Below are 20,930 nucleotides of genomic sequence, written 5' to 3'. Positions count from 1 at the left end.
TAGATGCATTCATTTAATGTATTTAACATCAGAACACAGCTTGCTGAAATTGGCAATACGGTATGAGCCAAGACCACTAGGTTAAAATTGTGCATCACTCAAACTTGAATTGAATAAGGGTGTTTACACTGGAAGTATAACAATCATTTCCCTATTTCCCTTATTATTTCAGTCAAGGGATAAAAGCAGTGTTTCACATTTGTGTTTCTCACTTGAGGAGGGTAAATACATTCTATTTTAGATACGCAGCTAGCTTTGATTATTGAGGGGAAAGTACTGGGTTCTTTAAAAATGGACAGGACAATCTCTCAATTCAAACAAAGAAACAAACAAACACCCTATCTGACTGAAGAAAAAAAGCCCAGCCCAGCCCATATCTGCCAGATTTGCATTTGTGTGTGTTTTTCTGTCTTGCATTAATTTACCAATCCAACAAGAACTCCTGTATTTTAGCTTGCTACATCAGAACTGAATTTAATGATATAATTTATAGGACCCGCATCATATTCTGAACCATAACACTTTGTTCCAAGTTTCGGCCTCAGACAAATGACAGCAACAAATACAGGTCTGGTCTGCGTATCACAGAAAGGGTTGAACCGTGACCCCGTGTTTGGACAACACACTAAGCCAAACCTCGGCTCCTCTGCCAAAAGAACCAGGGTGGAGCAAAGCGGCTGCAATCTCCTCCTGGGGAGCCAACACACTTGTGGTAAAGCATAGTTTGGCTGAGTGTTACATGTGCACATAGCCATATACAGTGGAACCTCAGTTTTTGAGCATCTCGGAAGCCGAACGATTCGGAATCCAAACACTGAAAACCCAGAAGTGAATGTTTTCATTTTCGAACGCGCCTCGGAAGTCCAACAGCTTCCAAGGCGTGTTTTTCCATTTTTTTCAATGGATTTTGCAGACTACCCATTGATCCTTGGTTTTCAAAAGTTTCAGAAGTTGGGCAGTCTTCCGGAACAGATTGTGTTCAAAAACCGAGGTTCCACTGTAGTAGTTTACTGTTTAGTAATAAATAATGGGTGGTATTCAACTGAGTTTTACTCAACTTCCAAAGACAACATATTTAGAAATGACATTATGTTTAATGGTGTATTAGCTGTACAGTGGTACCTCGGGTTAAGTACTTAATTCGTTCCGGAGGTCCGTACTTAACCTGAAACTGTTCTTAACCTGAGACATCACTTTAGTTAATGGGGCCTCCTGCTGCTGCCATGCCACTGGAGCACGATTTCTGTTCTCATCCTGAAGCAAATTTCTTAACCTGAAGCACTATCTTTGGGTTAGCGGAATCTGTAACCTGAAGCGTATGTAACCTGAGGTACCACTGTACATAACTGTTGAACTGTTTTGGAAAAGGGAACTGCACAATTATAGCTTCCTCAAGCACTATGTCATCTGATTGGGCAAAGGGACATTCCATAATATTAAAAATTTTAAATAATTTATGCAGAGCGCTTAAGGAAAAATGGAAATACATTCTATTAAACCTTCATCAGTTCTGTCTGGAGCAGGCTCTCCACTTTCTTTGCCAATTCATTGTCCTATTCAAGTATCAAAAGCGATACTCTTTGAAAAGTTAAATAAAAACCAGAAGTATGGTTTGATTTAGTGAACCTCACATTAAAAGCAAGTTTTAGCACTGTCTTCACTAAAAAGCAGATTTAAGTTGGGCTTCACAAGCAGAATAGAAGAAAAAAGGGTACCACAGCTCAAACACCGTCCCTAAGGGTTTAGCACTTACTGAAAGGCAGCAAAGCAAAACCAAAAAAGAAAAAGAAAAACAGAAGAGGCATGCAGTGAAATGGTTATATTTTTGAAGCTCATTTCATTTCACATATTTAGCAAAAAATATATAAGAAATCTGCTCTATTATGCTGCTGCCTACAGTTAAGCTCACTGCCCCAGATAAGAAGAATTCCTATTAATAATCTAATAACCCCTAGGATATCCTTAGGCGCAAGATCCTGAAAACATCCATTCGTGGTTAGACCCCTTGATTTCAGAACACTACATGAATATTATCATTTTCAGAATCATCATCTTAAGACTGCAGATTAACAGATCAAGGTCCATCATTTTTATTTCAGCCAAATACCAGTGATATAACATTGAACTGATAAGGCAGCAGATCAGGATGAGTGAGAGTACATTCTTACAGATTCTAAATTAACATAAATAAAAACTCTCTGAATTGTCTGTTGTATATAAAATATGTCTCATATGTAGCTCAATAGATAAATAAATATATGAATATAGCACCACCAGTATTCACTGTGCTTTACAAAGCAAAAAACTAACAAAAAGACTGTAAGGCAAGAGCTTACAGTCTAATAAGACATGATATGGGGGAAGCATGAGAACTACCTTATTATCTTGAAGCTGTGTTTACTAAGAATGCTCGCTATTGTTATGGATTCCTAGGTGTTACTGTCATAAGACCCTATAGAGCAGGTGGCCCAGAAGCAACAGATGGTTTAGCAGGTGGTCAAGCAGAGGTAGGCTGTCTGTACCAGAGCAACAAGTTGCTCTGTGAGAATTGGCAGCTTTATAGGAACAGATGGGACCTTATCGGTTTCTTGCGTGACTTTATCCCTGCTGGGCTGATACCTGTAGTTCTGACCTCTGACCACCTAGAGTGGTGATGCTGCATTGCAATGAAATTGGGCCAGCAGCTCCCCCTGCCAAGACACTGAGATAGTGACTAAGGTCTCTGGGCTTCCTTCCAGAGTCTCTGGTCCAAGTCAACAGTGCCTTAAATATACACTGGTAACGTATCACTACATAAATTTCATACATTATTCCAAGTTACACATGGCAGTTACAGGAATAGTCTCTCCATGATAGCTACAAACTACCAGAGTTTAAGTCAGAATATTCTACATTTTCAGAACAACTGGAGTGACAGCACAATATTTCACATCCCACTTCTACCCTTGCTCCATGATTTGTTGTTGTTGTTTAGTTGTTTAGTCGTGTCCGACTCTTCGTGACCCCATGGACCAGAGCATGCCAGGCACTCCTGTCTTCCACTGCCTCCCACAGTTTGGTCAAACTCATGCTGCTAGCTTCGAGAACACTGTCCAACCATCTCGTCCTCTGTCGTCCCCTTCTCCTTGTGCCCTCCATCTTTCCCAACATCAGGGTCTTTTCCAGGGAGTCTTCTCTTCTCATGAGGTGGCCAAAGTCTTGGAGCCTCAACTTCACAATCTGTCCTTCCAGTGAGCACTCAGGGCTGATTTCCTGAAGAATGGGTAGGTTTGATCTTCTTGCAGTCCATGGGACTCTCAAGAGTCTCCTCCAGCACCATAATTCAAAAGCATAAATTTTTCGGCGATCAGCCTTCTTTATGGTCCAGCTCTCACTTCCATACATCACTACTGGAAAAACCATAGCTTTTACTATACGGACCTTTGTTGGCAAGGTGATGTCTCTGCTTTTTAAGGTGCTGTCTAGGTTCGCTCCATGATACTTTGTGACTATTCACACTGACGAACAGCATAAATTACACTGGTGTTGTATCAACACTAAGCAAACGCATTGGTACAAATGGTTAGGACAGGCATGGCCAAACTTGGCCCTCCAGCTGTTTTGGGACTACAACTCCCATCAGCCCTGACCACTGGTCCTGTTAGCTAGGAATGATGGGAACTGTAGTCCCAAAAAGAGCTGGAGGGCCAAGTTTGGCCATCACTGGTTTAGGATATGAGTGTCACAGAAACTGAAAGCGAGGAAGCGGGTTGGTCTTTCCTAAAAGATGAACTGACCAGCTCTGTCCTTTCTTTCAGGTGATATCACAGAATCATAGAGTTGGAAGGGACCCTGAGGATCATCTAGTCCAACCCCCTGCAACGCAGGGATACGCAAGTGTCCCATACAGGGATCGAAACGGCAACCTTGGCGTTATCAGCACCACACTCTAGCCAACTGTGCTTTCCAGGTGCAATGTTACAGATTAAGCAGATTTATAGGATTTGAGATTAGAGAGAGTCAAACAGCTGAGGTGTCTCCAACAGCCCTGCTCACCTCATTCTACACTTTCCTTACACTGGACTTGAAACCAAGTATAGAAAAAATGGTTGCCACTTTCAAGAGTTCCTCTGGTGGATCTAACCATGTGAAAATGTGCTTGGACTTGAGCTGCACATTTCTGTGTCAGTGCAGATGAAACCATAAGCCTCCCCATTAAAGCAACAATCACAGTGGAGGAAGCTTTAAAATGAAAACAACACAATGGCCTGGTTTGCATGTGGTTGCACAATGGCCTGGTTAAACCCATGGTTTAAATTAAACAATGACTAAAAGTGAAGGGGCAACATGCATGCTACTCAAAGGGTGCTCTTTTCTTCAGGGTGCTGTGGAGGAAACAAACCAGACACTGGCTTTCCGTTGTAGGTGAACCAATGCCCATTGTTTGTTGATGGAGAAACAAACCACAAGAACTGGTTTCCACATAACCGTAAGTCAGGCTCTGTTTTCCAACCCAATCCCCACCCCAAAGCACTGAAAGAACAAGGAAGCTGTTCGTTCACATCAAACCATAATTTAATCAAGGCTTTAGAACTGGGCCAATGAGTGGCTGCCTTGATTTCTTCCATGGTCAACTCCAGATTCCAGTGATCATCAATCAGTTTATAACCCAGGCTTGGCATTATTTCATTTGCTAAACATAACAATGCCAAACTTTGCTTGTTTTTTCACTGTTACCCACACAAGCTGAACCTCTGCAAATCTCAAGAAGATCCTGATCTGATCTTCAGGCCAAACTTGTAGTACTAACACGGCTATCATTAGCTGTAATCTAAATGCATGTATGTTGTCTCTATCCAAGAACTTTCTTCCTGGCAAAAATTACTTAAAATTAAGCATACTGTAGAACAGCAATGAGTACAATCCGCAGTTGAAACCTGTTGAAACTTCAATTAGCATAAGCTATCAAGAAGACAGCTCCAATGTAAAATTAATTATAGGCATTCAAAATTAGAATGTATTGCACTTTGCATATAAAGAGCACCCAAAATTTAAGCCAAGTACCTGTCCCAAAAGGATGGCACACTTCATTGCAGCTGTTTAGTTATATGAAAATTACTCTGTCTTGAAATGCTGAAATGAAGTTCCTATCCGTAACAGGCATAATTTAATAAAAGTAAACTGATATGTGCTCCTTGCCAAAAAGGTAAGAACAATTATTGATAATGTGAAGCGATACAAAGTACATGAATTGCTTCTCCTTCTGGTACAAAAAATATAAATCTCGTTGACAGGCAACTTTGGGGTGATTAACATTTAGACATAAAGGTTATTTAACATTTAAGCACAAAGGTTATTTCCATAAAGATTATATCAAGTTATGAGGTTGTCCTTACCAGTCTTCCTGATGAAGCTCTTCCTTATAGAATAGGACATGCTTGAGTACTTCATCTATATTAGAGCAGCTGTTTTGTACACAAACCCAAACAAGAAGGCTGTGCCAAAGAAATGGCTTAATTTTGAACTGCTTTTGTTCAGGATTTAATTCAACTGATCTGCCAGTACCCATGGGTGACTAAAAAAAAAATAAGTTAAATCCGTTAATAAGACCTTGTGAATACAAAGTTAATTGGCAATTTTCTGCATAGACTTGCATCTCAATTTTTCCATCATAATATTTGACTTGATCAGCTTTACATTTTCATGCAGAGTACATGTCATTTTGCTCTCACAATGTGTTTTTTTTAAAAAGGGAAGACATTTTGGGACACAGTCAAGAGAAGAGCCACTGCTGACAAGTGGCTTTGTTGTACAGATCCTTGCAAGATCTTTGTCCTAAGATACTGTACCATGTTAAACAGCTGCATGGTGTATCCGCTCATCTCGCTTTATTGGCCAAGGGAGCCGGCGTTCAGCTTCCAGGTCATGTGGCCAGCATGACTAAACCACTTCTGGCAAACCAGAGCAGCGCACGGAAACGCCGTTTACCTTCCCACCGGAGCGGTACCTATTTATCTACTTGCACTTTGACGTGTTTTCGAACTGCTAGGTTGGCAGGAGCAGGGACCGAGCAACGAGAGCTCACTCCATCGCGGGGATTCAAACTGCCGACCTTCTGATCGGCAAGTCCTAGGCTCTGTGGTTAAACCCACAGCGCCACCCCAAGCAACTACTTAGGCTATATATGAGGGTTCAAGATATGCCAAGTGTATGTCTTACAGTTCCAACATCACATATTCACTTATCTTACATTATGGGTACAATTCCCTCCAGTTCCTTTTACAAATAATGTAAGACAAATTCTGAGCTGCAAGCATTTCAAACCAAGCAGCACAATCAGACAGTATTGATTTTGCTGTAAGCCACTTCAATTATTATTTCAACAGAAAAGTGCAACACAAATAATGAATGAAATGAAACTAATATAAAAGACCTGCAATCACACACACACACACACACACACACACACACACACACACACAGTGGCAGACCTTCCCCCTTATGTGGTCCAGCCTTGCTCCCTACATTTTTCATGTGTTTGCTGAATACTGGTGGTGTGTGTGTGTGTGTGTGTGTGTGTAACACTCTTTATGATGCTGCTCCAGAAGCACTGCTGAATATGAATGGGAAAAACAGACTCTGGCTTCACTTCATCATGACCACAGCCAACATATGGAAAAGCTGTGATTGAAAATGATGCCAGAATTCTTAATTTGGCTCATTAACTCTAAGTAAGTTCTCGCCTCAAGTAGGGAGACAAGAAGAAGATAGAGCCTTTGTCATAACAATGATGTCTACTAGGCAACAAGGTGTGTCTGAATCACTGGAGGAAAGAAATTAAGGGGGAAACAGGGCCTTTGAATTGATACAAAGGCTTCCTCCTTGTCCTATGAAACCAATTTCTTTTTTAAAAAGTGCTAGAATTTGGAAAGCTGACCCATATCCTATACAAGAGATTCTAACAGAGTTCTAATGCTCAGCACACAAAGGAAAGTCTTCTCAAACCCAGCTACTTCTGAAGCTTTTGCATGTCCTTACAGCAACGCTGAGTAAATTATAGATGATATCCACCTACACATTTCAGCCACACATTACAGTCTCTCCTTATATGCCTATTTTTATTTTCCTTATTTCAAGAGCTGCCATTCTGTGGCATAGCTATGAATCTCTCCATAAAAAGTAACAGAGCAGAAAAAAAGATTTCAGAGACATTATAGAAGAGACAGCTAAAAATATCAGGGTGGTGATTCAATTACTATTAATGGAGCTTAGTCTCTATAATATATTTAATTGAGCCGTGCAATAAATTATTCCTCAAGGTTTTCTAAATTGAGGAGTACATCTCTATAGCACCCTCCAGCAAACCAAGATGAGTGAAAGCTCTCTAAGAGGAGCCCTGGGTAATTTAAAACAAAATCAATTCCAGCCCATATCCTACCCCCTTGAGCTTTTCTTTCTGGCTCATGCTCAGAATATGCAGGAGAGTTGCTGCAGCCCTTGAGCTGCATTAACTCGAGCACAGTGGGGCCAAGAGAAGACTCAAGGGGCTCAGAAAGAGAGGACAATAAGAGCACAAGCTGGCCCATTAGCATTCAATCTTTGCTCTCTGAGTAGCACCCTCCGCACCATTCCCACTCCAGTTACCAAAAGGAAATATTTAGGGCAGGATGGCCTTGACGAAATGGACAAGCTAGTTGCAATGCCTGTGTTTATTAAATATAGCAGGGATGTCCAACAGGTCGATCGTGATCTACTGGTAGATCCCCGCGAGGTTATGGTGGATCTCAGTCGATCTCGGGCTCCCTTTCCTTGCATCACTAAAACTGACTCCTGCATTAAATACACCCTCCATTGTTGTGTGATCTCTGGAAGGGAAGATGGAGCTTTCTCTGTGCTACTGTTTTGACCCTTAGCGATATTTTTGTGAGTGACTTTGCCCCTTTGTCCCTTGCCTTTAAAACCCCCCCCCAAAAAAATGGAACTCCTCCTCCCTAAAAAAAGCTCTACAACTTAGAGCTCAACCCAACCCAGGGGTAGATCGCTGCCAGTTTTTAATTAGATGGCAGTCTCTCGAGAGTTGGCCACCCCTGAAATAGAGCATTCTTGTTCAATGCCCAGTACGCCTGTGTGTGAGTGTGCACAAGGAGTATAGCAAGGAGGGGCGATCTCACAAAGTGGTTTATATCATTTCTACATTTTTTTAAAAAGCATCAACTGTACAATAAAACAGAAAGGACAAACAGCTGTCCTTGAATAATCCGTATCTGCTTCTTCTCCACTTACCTCAGGGTAGGACAGTTCTTTAGGAGCCCCTCTGGCGGCAGCCATCACTGAGATGTGCTAATCTGGGGCTTCTCCTGGGCCAAACACCCCACAGCAGGTTTGCGGCAAGGACAGGGAGTGCAGGGGAAGGAGAAGGAAGCCTCACTACACTAGTGGGAGCCCCTGCTTCTGCTCATCTACTGGGTTAGTTCGATCCAGGCCTCTTCATGTAGATACCTCAGGACAAGAATGCTTCAGCCAGCACTGTCCCCTAGGAGCTCTCCAAGGTCCTGTCCTTATCTGCTCTTGACTTTGACATGACACTGCCTGCTTCCACTGAGTACCTCAACTTCCAACCAAACTGGATGGTTCATTGGCAATGTTTAAAAGGGTGGCCTACCCCATCAAAGCTATGCTTTTTCAGCTGTATTGATGATAGATGCACCGGTGATGAAACTGTATATCTTACTTTTCAATAATCATCATTAACATCCATTATGGCAGGCACGTTCAACAAGTAGATCACTGGACGGAGATCATTGGCTCCCCCCAAAGAAGCTAAACAACTTCTGCTGCCCTAAAAAAAGCTCTGCACACCCGAAAAGGGGGCTTTCCTCCTCCCTAAAAGGGGGTAGATCACTGCCAGTTTATAACTGTGAGTAGATTGCAGTCTCCTGGGAGTTGGCCAACCCAGCATTATGGTATACAGTGGTGCCTCGCAAGACGAAAAGAATCCGTTCCGCGATTCTCTTCGTCTAGCGGTTTTTTAGTCTTGCGAAGCAAGCCCATTGACGGCTTAGCGGATTAGCGCTATTAGCGGCTTAGCGGCTTTTAGCGGCTTAGCGGCTTAGCGGATAAGCGGATAAGCAGCTAAGCGGCTTAGAAAAAGGGGGGAAAGGGGGGGAACCGCAGGAACTCACAAGACATTTTCGTCTTGTGAAGCAAGCCCATAGGAAATTCGTTTTGCGAAGCACCTCCAAAACAGAAAACTCTTTCGTCTAGCGAGTTTTCCGTCTTGCGAGGCATTCGTCTTGCGGGGCACCACTGTACTTGGGAATTTGGGAAGCTGCGTGAGGCTAAATCCAGAGGTTTGTTTGTTCCAGCAGCAGAAGCTACCGTATACTGAGTCAGACCATTTGTCCCTCTCAATCAAGGTAGCCAAAGCAATGCTTTCGAAATGTTAAAGGTAAAGGTAAAGGGACCCCTGACCATTAGGTCTAGTCGTGACCGACTCTGGGGTTGCACGCTCATCTCGCTTTATTGGCTGAAGAAGCCGGCGTACAGCTTCCGGGTCATGTGGCCAGCATGACTAAGCCGCTTCTGGAGAACCAGAGCAGCGCACGGAAACGCCGTTTACCTTCCCACCGGAGCGGTACCTATTTATCTACTTGCACTGTGAAGTGCTTTCGAACTGCTAGGTTGGCAGGAGCAGGGACCGAGCAACGGGAGCTCACCTCGTCGTGGGGATTCGAACTGACGACCTTCTGATTGGCAAGTCCTAGGCTCTGTGGTTTAACCCACAGCACCACCTGCGTTCAAAATGTTACTGAACTACAAACATTCACTATTCCTGACTCCCGATCGTGCTGGCTGGAGCTGATAGGAGTTGGAATCAACATCTGGGGTGTATCACTTTGGCTACGCCTGGTTTATAATGACTGACTGCAGCACTGCAAGGTTTCAGACAAGAGGATTCCCAAGCTCCAGCTGCAGATACCAGGGACTGGACCTGGGGTATTTTGCATGCAAAGCATATGCTATATCAGTGAGCTATGGTCTTTCTGCTGGAGAAAGGAAAATGTCGGATTCAACTCCCTTAACAAAGTTTGAGAATGTTGAAAGGTACAAGGTTGCTTGAAAGGAAAAAGTTGCTACAGTTCTAATTAATATTCCCTCCCCTGAAAGTGATTCATTAAAGCAATGCTGCCACACCCACTATCAACAGCACATGTCAATCTATCTAGTTCAATTCAACTTTAGTCATTATGCCTGAATCACCAAGCATAACAGGACACTATTTGGTGTATTATATATAAAATTCAGTCATGTGTTACCTACTGTGTCAGAAAAAGACTTAGCCGGCTTTTCTTGCAAACTTGCATCAGAGGCCAACGATGTTTGAGAAAGTACAGGTGTTTCACAGATGACTTCTCCAGCCTTCAGCATAAAATGCACCATGAAAAGGATGTTTGGGTACGGTTGGTAGCTGACCTCGGAAGCTGCTAGCGCTATGGCACACACACACCCAAAAAAAAAATTATTACGTTTATCATACTGTTTTACAGTTTGTTCTGTACAGTTTTTGTTTCGTTTTTTACACAACGTCTACTGTTACTGTTTAGCTTCAGCAGAGCAGTTTTCCAGGGCAGATTTATAAATATTGTGTGACCCCTTGTGGTGTAACAAAAGACTACAGGCATGATTCTAAGGCAAGAGCTGATGTAACCCACACACTACGTATGGAGAAGTTTTCTGTGGTGGCTGTATTCCTGATTAAGTGCAATTAATTAATTTTCTGTTCTTAAATAAATGAAAAATAAACTATCCCTGACAGATACAAACATGATGGCTAACATGATGCTATAAGAAGATATAGGCATATTTGCACAAAATTAGGAGGAATTCCATCAGTAAGCCAGCTGATTTCATCTAACAAACATTTATATTACCTTTAAACAGAAATATTTTATATATATAGTAAACCCGCAACTCATGCACATTTAAATGTGCACATTCAGCTTTCCATGTACAGCAAAAAAAAATTGGAATAAATTAAAATGGGGTGGGAAGTGGGCAGGGTTCCAGGAAAAACGACTTTGGCAATCCACCCAACATTGAACCCAATGGATTTTGACTACACACAACTTTTGCTTTAGGTGTGATCCCCAGAATGTAACCCCCATGTAAGTTGTGGGATTACTGTGCCTTAATGGAAGTAAAGAACATAGTGCTGGTGGGCACATACACATCCAAAGGTCCTCTTCTCCCCACAGAAATTAGGCTTCAAAGAAGCATTCTATTGTAGCTAATAGAATAGGTTGCAGTACATACTTGGTTGTGGAGTGCATGCAGCGCTCAAAACAATTCCTCTTGGTTTGTGAATATGCCCAAGGCCCCAAAAAGGTTGATGGCCTCTTCCTTAATGCATCTTAAACACCAGATGTCTAAAGATTTGACACACTTTTGATCATTTGTTCTGCAAAGCAGATATGAATTTTCTTTTCCGTGTATTATACTGGAAAAACATTGTAAGATGTGAAGTGTTCCAAGCTTATACTGTTTTAACAGCAATCCCCAACGATTCCCTAGGTGTAATAACAGGAGAGTAACAGCCAAAGCCTGTAACCCATCCTATTTCTCCCACTGGAATGAGTGAGTTGGGATTGCCAATGAAATAATTTTGAGGATCAGGTTGCTTTTTCCATTGCAGTTTCACAATATATTATTGCAGCATTCCTTAAGAATGAGAATCAGAGAGGCTCTTTTATTTCTGAAGCTCTCTGCTGATATATTTTCTAAATCCGGATGCGGCAGATGAGTCATGTTTTCAAAAAGGAAAGGATACAGATATAATATCAGGATTTTTCTAATTGTCTGGTTCTGTTTTCGTCATTCTGTATATGAATTTGTGGCCATGACAACCAATAACAGTAGCAAGACTGCAATACCTCTGCAGTCTTACCACCACAGCAACAGCCTGCTGAGTCACTGCATACCGTGTACATATATGCTGAAAAGCGTGTGCTGGGAAGGCGTTTGACATTAGGTTGGTTTGCTAGAAACAGTGGCCTTGTGAATGAGTGACAACTGATCTGATTATATCAAGCACTCTTGTCTTCTTCTGCAGTCTCACTCTCTGTACATCATAGCCTGCGTGAGGCATTCTGATGAAGAATCAGGCTGTGTATCGGAACCACGCTTGAGGGAAATCTTCAGGAAGATTTTGCAGTGCCAAATCGTTCTGTTTGTTGGAACAACCTCTTTCTATTGAAACACATACTAAGTCGTGGCAGCGTGAAGTAAAACCCCCAGGAATGACTCACATTAATCAAACTCCATTTAGAAGCGATTCTATAGATTCTGCCATATGTTTTGAACACTCACTAATTTTATTTCTAGTTAGTCAAAAGCCTAGGAACAATAACGGGTGGCTTTCGAATCAATGAGAGCCAGACTCTGTAGCAGAAATGTTCTTCCAACATTTTTCTGGACGGTATTTATTCCAGTAGTTGGGTTAAGGTATGCGAACCAGCAGGCCCTTGGCAAATGGAAATAGAAGAAGCTTGGGTAAGCAGTACAGGCTTGCTTTTGACATAGTACAACTCCCTGAAATCTACTGCAGGTGGGGATTAGAAGCAGTGTAAAGTTTCCTCATCTTGGCTTTGCTACCATATTAAAAGAAATGGCACAATCCCACTGCCTTTGAGGTAGGATTTAACCCAAGACGAACAGACCACGTCTGTATTTGTTTTGCTTGTTAAATGCCATCTACTTTCACCAAAAACTCATGATTAGGTGTTACAGTGGTGCCTCGCAAGACGAAATTAATCCGTTCCGCGAGTCTCTTCGTCTAGCTTTCGTCTTGCGAAGCAAGCCCATTGACGGCTTAGCGGATTAGCGCTATTAGCGGCTTAGCGGCTTTCAGCGGCTTAGCGGCTTAGCAGATCAGCTGATAAGCGGCTTAGCGGCTTAGAAAAAGGGGGGAAGGGGAAAAAAAACCCGCAGGAACTCGCAAGACATTTTCGTCTTGCAAATTTCCATAGGGAAATTCGTTTTGTGAAGCGCCTCCAAAACGGAAAACCCTTTCGTCTAGCGGGTTTTCCGTCTTACGAGGCGTTCTTCTTGTGGGGCACCACTGTATTCACCTAAATCTCCATGTTTCAAGTATAAACTGCTTGTTGCCTAGTTCAGATGTCTGTAACATAATGAGTAGTTGCAGGTAAAAACAGAAACAGTGATCAAATGACCATATTTTAACAACGTTTTCCACTACTTTTCCCAGAACAGATGTTAAGCTTTACTGGCCTATAATTTTCCAGATCACCCCGGATCCTTTTTTTTTTTTTATGGTGTTACATTGGCTGCTATCCAGCCCTCAAGAAACCTAGCCAGTTTGTTTCTCGTGGCCTAACGCCAAATGAAAGACACCTGTTTCCGCTGAACCCAGTTTAGAGGAGATATGCTCCCAAGTCCATACAACTGCACTTGGAATACTATGTACAGTTCTGGCCGTCTTGCCTCAAAAAGGATATTGTAAAGCTTGAAAAGGTTCAGAAAAGGCCAGCCCAAATGACCAAAGGGGTTGAGCAACTCCCCTATGAAGAAAGGTTACATAATGGTTATATTCTACTTCTACTGTTTCTGAGAGGGACGCGGGTGGTGCTGTGGGTTAAACCACAGAGCCTAAGACTTGCTGATCAGAAAGTCGGTGGTTCGAATCCCTGCGACGGGGTGAGCTCCCGTTGCTTGGTCCCTGCTCCTGCCAACCTAGCAGTTTGAAAGCATGTCAAAGTGCAAGTAGATAAATAGGTACCGCTCCGGTGGGAAGGTAAATGGCGTTTCTGTGCACTGCTCTGGTTTCACCGGAGGGGGCTTAGTCATGCTGGCCACATGACCCGGAAGCTGTACGCCGGCTCCCTTGGCCAATAAAGCAAGATGAGTGCCGCAACCCCAGAGTCGGCCACGACTGGACCTAATGTTCAGGGGTCCCTTTATCTTTTGTCTTTACTGTTTCTGAGGTTCCTAAGTGCTGCGAGTGCTGTTATAGTCATGTCTCGCTTGTGAGCTTCCCACTGACATCTGGTTGGCCACTGTAAGAACTCGTAGCCTAGAGAGGCCTTTCATGTGATCCAACAGGGCTTTCCCTCTGTTCTTCTGCCTATTCACCCAGCCCTCCCTGCAAACGAAAGATTGCCTATGGGCATACTTGAGAAACATTTTCTAATTGATTTTGAGAACCCTCTGGGCTTAGCTTCCCCATTAATAGCATTTGGGAGATGACCAGGAAAAGTACTGAGTAGCTTGATATATAAGTACTTCTCTCTCCTTAGGAATGAAATACAATTAACATTTTCCACAAACGTTGAGCTACAAAAAAGGCATCACAGCCCCCTATCACAAGCCCCAGACTACTTATGAAGAACAGTTCGTGTGAACTTTACATAAGTCAAGGATGCTAAACAGCCTGCTCTTAATTAAGACACCATCTGAGGAAAGAGCTTTAAAATAGCTAGATAACGATTTCTTGTGCTTCACACCAGTAACCATTACATTGTTCCCTAAAACAAACACTTGATTTAAGTACAGTGTTTCTGACAATTGGAATCTTGTGTTAAAAGTTAATGATATGAGGTGTTATACTTGTTTTCAGACTGAAGAGGGATTGCAAACGTAGAAGTGACACTCAGGAACAGCAAGCAGTCCTGGTTTAAAATAAAGGGTAAATAAATACAGTGGCAGCGCTGCTCTACAGTTAGTGCATAGCCAGCAGCAAAGCTGGGAAACAGAATGAGAGGTAACTCTGGATGCAGCCTTTGTCATCCAGCGCAGGTTTTTCTACAGCACTCCTGGGGTGGTTAGTTAAATGGGGTGGCTAAATGCTCCGGATTCCCAACTGTGTCACAAATATTTTATGAGCACATTTATCCGAAACATTTTTACCCTGCTCTCTAACTGAAAAAGCTCCCAGATCAGTGGTGAGGCAGTCCCTGCCCTCAGGCTTACAACCTAAAATATGTAAAGCTAGATAACTAGAAAGAAATAATTGCTACCTTTCAAGCCAACATGAAGCCTGGATCTGTGTTCTTCAGAAAACCCCTGGTAACCAAAGAAATAGAACAGGAGAAGCCTTAAAAAGACCAAAAATCCAAGCTGGCAAAAGAAACACAAAACACATCCATTAGTATCATGTCTGTTCCATTCATTTGTTGTTGCCCCCTAAACTTTTACAAAACTTGAAATTTTTCTATCAATTAACGTAACTTTGCTTATGTTCAGGACCCAGAAGTTGTCTCTACCTCAAATCTATGACCCAGAAAGGCAATTTTCTTTCTACACTTTCTGTAACATTTTCCCTAAGACTTTTAACCTGCAGTCAGGTAACATACTAATCAAGATTCCTTAATGTTTCAGAGGCATTGTTTTGTATAAATATGACACTTCTACTGGTTTAAACCTCAGTTATCTAAACATTTTGGATATCTGCCAGCCTTTTTCAAAAACGAAATTGTACTAAACACCTTTGAACATTAGTTATTGCTGCCTTCCTGACAAAGGGGAATGTGCACCAATGACCTATTAGGCCTCCCTTGCATTTACCACATGGTGATGCCATTGTTAAAAGTTAATATTTTACGCTGCATGCTTGCGGAAATGTATAGAGACAGGTTCAAAAAAAAACTTAGATGGGGAGAAAAGAGTAGCAGTGCTGTTCTCGGTTACTACCAAATGCATCTCAAGAAGTGGGGAGTGAAAATCAAGTTATCGGGCCTGGAGTCAAGCATTTGTTTCAATATAGAGGCAAGAAGCAGTTCTGTGGAGAATCAAGCAAGGACTCAAACTAAGCTTGAACAAACTTAGGGGCCAGGTCAAAGTAGCTTTACAGGTCTAAATGGAATCTTATTGGCTTCTTGTGTCATTTGATCTCTGCTGGGCAGAGAACTGCAGGACACTCTCCAGCTATTTGCAGTACTGGCACTGCATTGCAGAAGCATTCAGCCCCACAGTGTCCCCTGCTTGCAAGCTGCTATAGTGGTGCAGGGTGAGAGGTGGCTGGTCCCAGTTGCCAGATTTCTTACAAGAGGCGAATGAGAGGGTGGGGTTCTTTCGGCAAATGAAAGGGCCCAGTTCCATTGTGATAGGACTTTTATGGTCTTAGATATATGGTAATGTTCATAAGTGTACCAACCAAGCACATACATAGATCAGCACAGGAAGGCCAACCTAGAACCATTTTGATTCCTAAACTGAGCAAATGTTTTCTCTGCAAGGTCAAACTGGAAAAGCCTCCCCGTTGTCTTTTCCTTCACAAATCCTGTCTTAAGGGTATGTCTGTGTTTGAATAGGGTCAAAACAAAATAAAAAAATTCCTTCCAGTAGCACCTTAAAGACCAACTGAGTTAGTTCTAGGTATGAGCTTTCGTGTGCATGCACACTTCTTCAGATACACTGAAACAGAAGTCACCGGACCTTTCTATATAGTGAGAAGGTGGGGAGGGGTATTACTCAGAAGGGTGGTGGGAATGGGTGATTGGCAGATAGCTGCGATGAGCCTGTTGACGACTCTTAACGACTGCAAAAAAAAGTGAAAATTGCCTGCTTGCTCCCTTGCACCAAAGCGAATTGAAGTCTGGATCCAACTCAGTGTGCCTCAAGCTTTATAGCGAAAGGGGCTTGTGGGGGGGTCCTTTCTCTTTGAACCCGAAAACCTAATAACAACCCAAGTTTATTATAGGAGCTGCAGTATACCTTACAGAGGAATCAGAAGGCTGGAGAACAGATACAGCTGAAGGAATCATCCCAGATATTCATATGAAATGTGTTTTAATATTGTCCATGATGCACTCGTTAACTGAAAACCAATTTTCAACAAATCTTTTGCTTGGCAAATCAGTTTTGTTTTGTTTTTCTCTTATTTAATATACCAGCCAAACCAGAAGAACTGGTGGAAAGAATCCAATAATGCCTGAGAAAGTTAATATTCTCCATACAGCCATCATTAAAGAAAATAAAGTGGTAAACAAGACAATAGAAGTCCTGGGAACTATATTAGAACTTGAGATGTTAAAATAATTGGGCTCACCAGACTAGGTGGAATACTTAACGTCTTTGCTTTGCTTGGAAACAGGCCTGAGTGCAGTGAAAATATTTAATACAATATATTCTCTTAATACACAGAAAGGTTTTTTTAAAATCCGGGGGGGAGGGAGAAGAACCTATGCAAAAATTACTGGAGCAGGTTTGTTCCAGTAATGCTTCTTTGTCCGTGGTGAGGAAAACGTTGCCTCCAGAAGACTACAGAAGAATTTTAATAAAGGTTAATAAAGCTTTTTTAAGAAAGAAAGAAAGAAAGAAAGAAAGGAAGTAAGGAAGGAAGGAAATCGGAAGATACAAGGTTTTTCTTTTTCTTTCAGGAAATTGATTTGCCACAAGTGATTAATTTAACTATATGTGAATGGATATGCTAGTAATTTGTTTTGTGGGCTAGTAACTTCTGTCAACTTTTGTGCAAGGTTAATGGAGGAGGACAACTCCCTATCATTTCATCCTGCACCCATTAAAGATTGTGCTTGTACACACTCCTTCACATACAGCTAATTTTTTCTTTTGCGCAATGCTAACTTTTATAATAGCTACAACACATATTTCCTGAGGCTCAGATTCAATTCCCCAGTAGAGAAAGACCTGATGGAGCACCGCCACTCACCCAAAATCTGCTCAGTCACATCACTGCTGCCTACTGGAAGGTAGAGAGGAATAGGCAATGCATCAGCAAGGTCACTGCGGTGCAAACACACCAGTGGGTGCACTGGATTGGCTCATCGGGTGCATTTGCACTGCAACAACTTCACTCACATGTGTGTGCACATGTCAGTTTAGGGAACTGAGGAAGAGGACCCTAGTAATAGACAGCTTGTGTTGTGTAAAAAAAATGGTGCTCAGTGGTTAGCAAGAGATCATAAAGTTTTAGCAGAGAAATCACTGTGATCAAGACAAAAATGTGTTGTTTGGAAGGGATCTATGAATCATAGGAAAGAGGTACAAGATTGAAGTCCAATTTGGTGCCATCATTTATCTTGCAGGTCTTACTTAGCTTTCAGAAGCAAATGGTTCTCATTTGGACATTTTCATTTACATGGCTTCAATTTCGTCCTCTCTCTTGAATGCATAAATCTCTTGCTGGTACTTTAAGATTATGTGACCTAACATAATACATCTTAGTTAATGATACTCCATATGGGAGAATAAAAAGGTCACATCATTTAAGCAGTGAGAAGAACATTATGCAAGATGATCATGGAAATTATTAGAAAATCCAAGCTATCCATATGTATTGAGAACAAAAAAACAAACACCTCCCGATGATTTTTGTATGTATTTTAGAACATCTCATTAAAGTGTCACTTGAAAGCTGAACTGTGGAATACTCAAAACCAGTGAATTCAGAGAGATAAAAATTCAAGATAAAATGAGTTATAATGAGGATAGCATAAAAGAAGACTGCACTGCTTTCACTTGAACATGTTGATGCAAATTACTTTCTCCAATAAAAGGTGGACCATATAAACTGCAGCTCCCATAACTCGCTTCCATGGCAAAGATTATGAGTTGGGATCTAGAAGAAACAGCTGTCTGTCGTTAGTACAGTCACGGCATGCATTCCAGCAAACTGAACATCTGCTTTTATTTGCGGTAATGTAAATTGTCAACAATGCCATAGATCTGAAAGCGCCCCTATGGATCTTATAAATGAAGTATTTAAATGTTACTACCTTTATGACTATTCCCTCCCTCCATCAACTTTATGCACTTTATGCTATACATAACCAAAAGCAGTATACACCATTAAGCTAAACCAAAAATCAATACAAACATTTAATCCCCCTTCCAAAAAAACAATAACATATTCTTAAAGGCCAAAAGGACGAAAAAATCTTTAATGGCTGTCTCAAGATGGATGCAGCTGTAGCCTAGAAGACCTCCAATGGGACAGCATTCCACATCTACAACCTTGAGCGGTCACAGACTGTCAGAAGAGAGCAAAGAATCTCATGGCATAAGATCACAGTATAGCAAGATTGGTACACAAGGCCTAGAGTGGCACTTAAGTAGCCATGAAATGAAACAACATATATATCAGGGTATCAGGACGCGGACAGCTACTCTTAAAAAAAATACAACATACCTTGGACAACTTGATTTCACATGAGAAGAGATGCGGCTTCTCCACTGTATCATAACAGAGTCTATACAAAACAGATTCCGCGAGGAAAAATAAAACTGGGATATGGTCTGGAACAAGAGGCGCATGGTCCAAGGAAATTAAAAGTATTTCAACAGCTTCTGAAGTGAAAAGAAAATGACAGATAAATTCAATAAACAGCTTCCTCTGCAGAGCCTTAATATTTCATACAGTACTCTCATCGCACCTGCAACACAACGCTTGCCAAGTTATGAACAAATAAAACAAGTGTTACATCAAATTTTCCCCAGATTGTTTGCCTTCTCTGATTATCACTTTGATGAAAAAGTAATTAAGGCTCGTCTCTTTCATAATTTTGTTCAACAGTTGCTGAAATGTTTATGCTAGACTATGAATTAAATCCTATTGCATAATAAAGCCATCTAAATTAATAAAATTAAACAAGCTACCAAGAATGTGCAATGTACACTGATGATGGAGGTAATCTGTAACATTTGTTCTCCTGCCAGTTTTTTGCTTAGTGCAACTGATGGTTTTGCTTTTCATACTGCAAGTTTAAGAAGGATGTACAAGGCAGGTTTGGGGTCTCTTTGTATTCTGCGCTTTTCAAATCTACAATCCCTGTGCATCCTCAGTCTCCAACTACCAAGAAACATATAAACCAAATGAAGCTGAATCTAGACAAAGATGCATTAAATCTCTAAGGCTTGGGGTGAGGTGGAAGCTTAGAGGTTCTCTCTTGCCAGTTCAATCTCACATGCTTATTCAGTTTAAAGGTAAAGGTAAAGGGACCCCTGAACATTAGGTCCAGTCATGGCTGACTCTGGGGTTGCGGCGCTCATCTCGCTTTATTGGCCGAGGGAGCCGGCGTACAGCTTCCGGGTCATGTGGCCAGCATGACTAAGCCGCTTCTGGCGAACCAGAGCAGCACACGGAAATGCTGTTTACCCTTCCCGCAGGAGTGGTACCTATTTATCTACTTGCACTTTGACGTGCTTTCAAACTGCTAGGTTGGCAGGAGCAGGGACCGAGCAACGGGAACTCACCCCGTCGTGGGGATTCGAATCGCCGACCTTCTGATCGGCAAGTCCTGGGCTCTGTGGTTTAACCCACAGTGCCACACGCGTCCCTCTTATTCAGTTTAGGAGCCTTCAGATGTGTTTACATCATTGGCATCTACAGTGCTTCTGTGTTTCATTATGAACCTGCCCAAATATTAAGATTTACAAGAAAGCACCTTTCAAGAATACCTCTACCCAAAGAGGCCCACTTGATGGGCATACATGAAAGGGATGGGGAACCTTTTCAGCACTGTACAGATCCTTATCAGATCTGCACCCGCAACAAAAGCTACAGAAGAGAAGCAGCAGCCGGACCAACAGCAAAGCAGGTAAATGTTTCGCTACCATCTTTGCTACTGCTGCCCCCTGAAGGGAGAGGAGGGTTGCCTGACCATCCCTGATGAGGAGGCTGGACCCCCACACCACTGATTGGCAACAGTTGGGCTTGATACCAGACTTTTGGGTGGGATGAGGGGGAGTTTAAAGGCAGGGAACATGGAATACATTAATATGTTACTTTAAGTCACTTGGAGGCCTCAGGTGCTAAGTTTAATAATAAGTTTAATAAATAGTAATCCTAGCCCAGGGAGGGCAAGGGGGAGACAGGACAACTCCATCTCCACCTTATTCACACAAAAGCCATTAATGTAAGCATAAAGGGGACCCCTGACCATTAGGTCCAATCGTGGCCGACTCTGGGGTTGGGG

The 20,930-nt window shown here is 42.1% G+C and overlaps 1 protein-coding gene across 5 annotated transcripts in view; it reads right to left on the bottom strand.

Moving 5' to 3' along the window:
* Positions 1-20,930, bottom strand: part of TMEM232 (transmembrane protein 232) — a 149,855-nt gene that overhangs the window by 97,436 nt on the left and 31,489 nt on the right. For 3 of the 5 annotated variants that reach the window (XM_081880437.1, XM_081880439.1, XM_081880438.1), the window contains 4 exons: positions 19,145-19,302; positions 15,012-15,111; positions 10,300-10,469; positions 5,376-5,554 (listed from right to left, as the gene is read on the bottom strand). In XM_081880437.1, coding sequence (XP_081736563.1) covers positions 5,376-5,554; positions 10,300-10,469; positions 15,012-15,111; positions 19,145-19,302 — 607 coding nt within the window. The remainder of the gene's footprint in view (positions 1-5,375; positions 5,555-10,299; positions 10,470-15,011; positions 15,112-19,144; positions 19,303-20,930) is intronic. The other 2 variants (XM_081880441.1, XM_081880440.1) reach the window with 2 other exon arrangements.

This window comes from Podarcis erhardii, assembly GCF_964252035.2.
Source record: "Podarcis erhardii genome assembly, chromosome: 11".
Lineage (NCBI taxonomy): Eukaryota > Metazoa > Chordata > Lepidosauria > Squamata > Lacertidae > Podarcis > Podarcis erhardii.
Note: the sequence above shows the minus strand (reverse complement) of the source record. Positions and strands in the feature narration are given on the sequence as shown.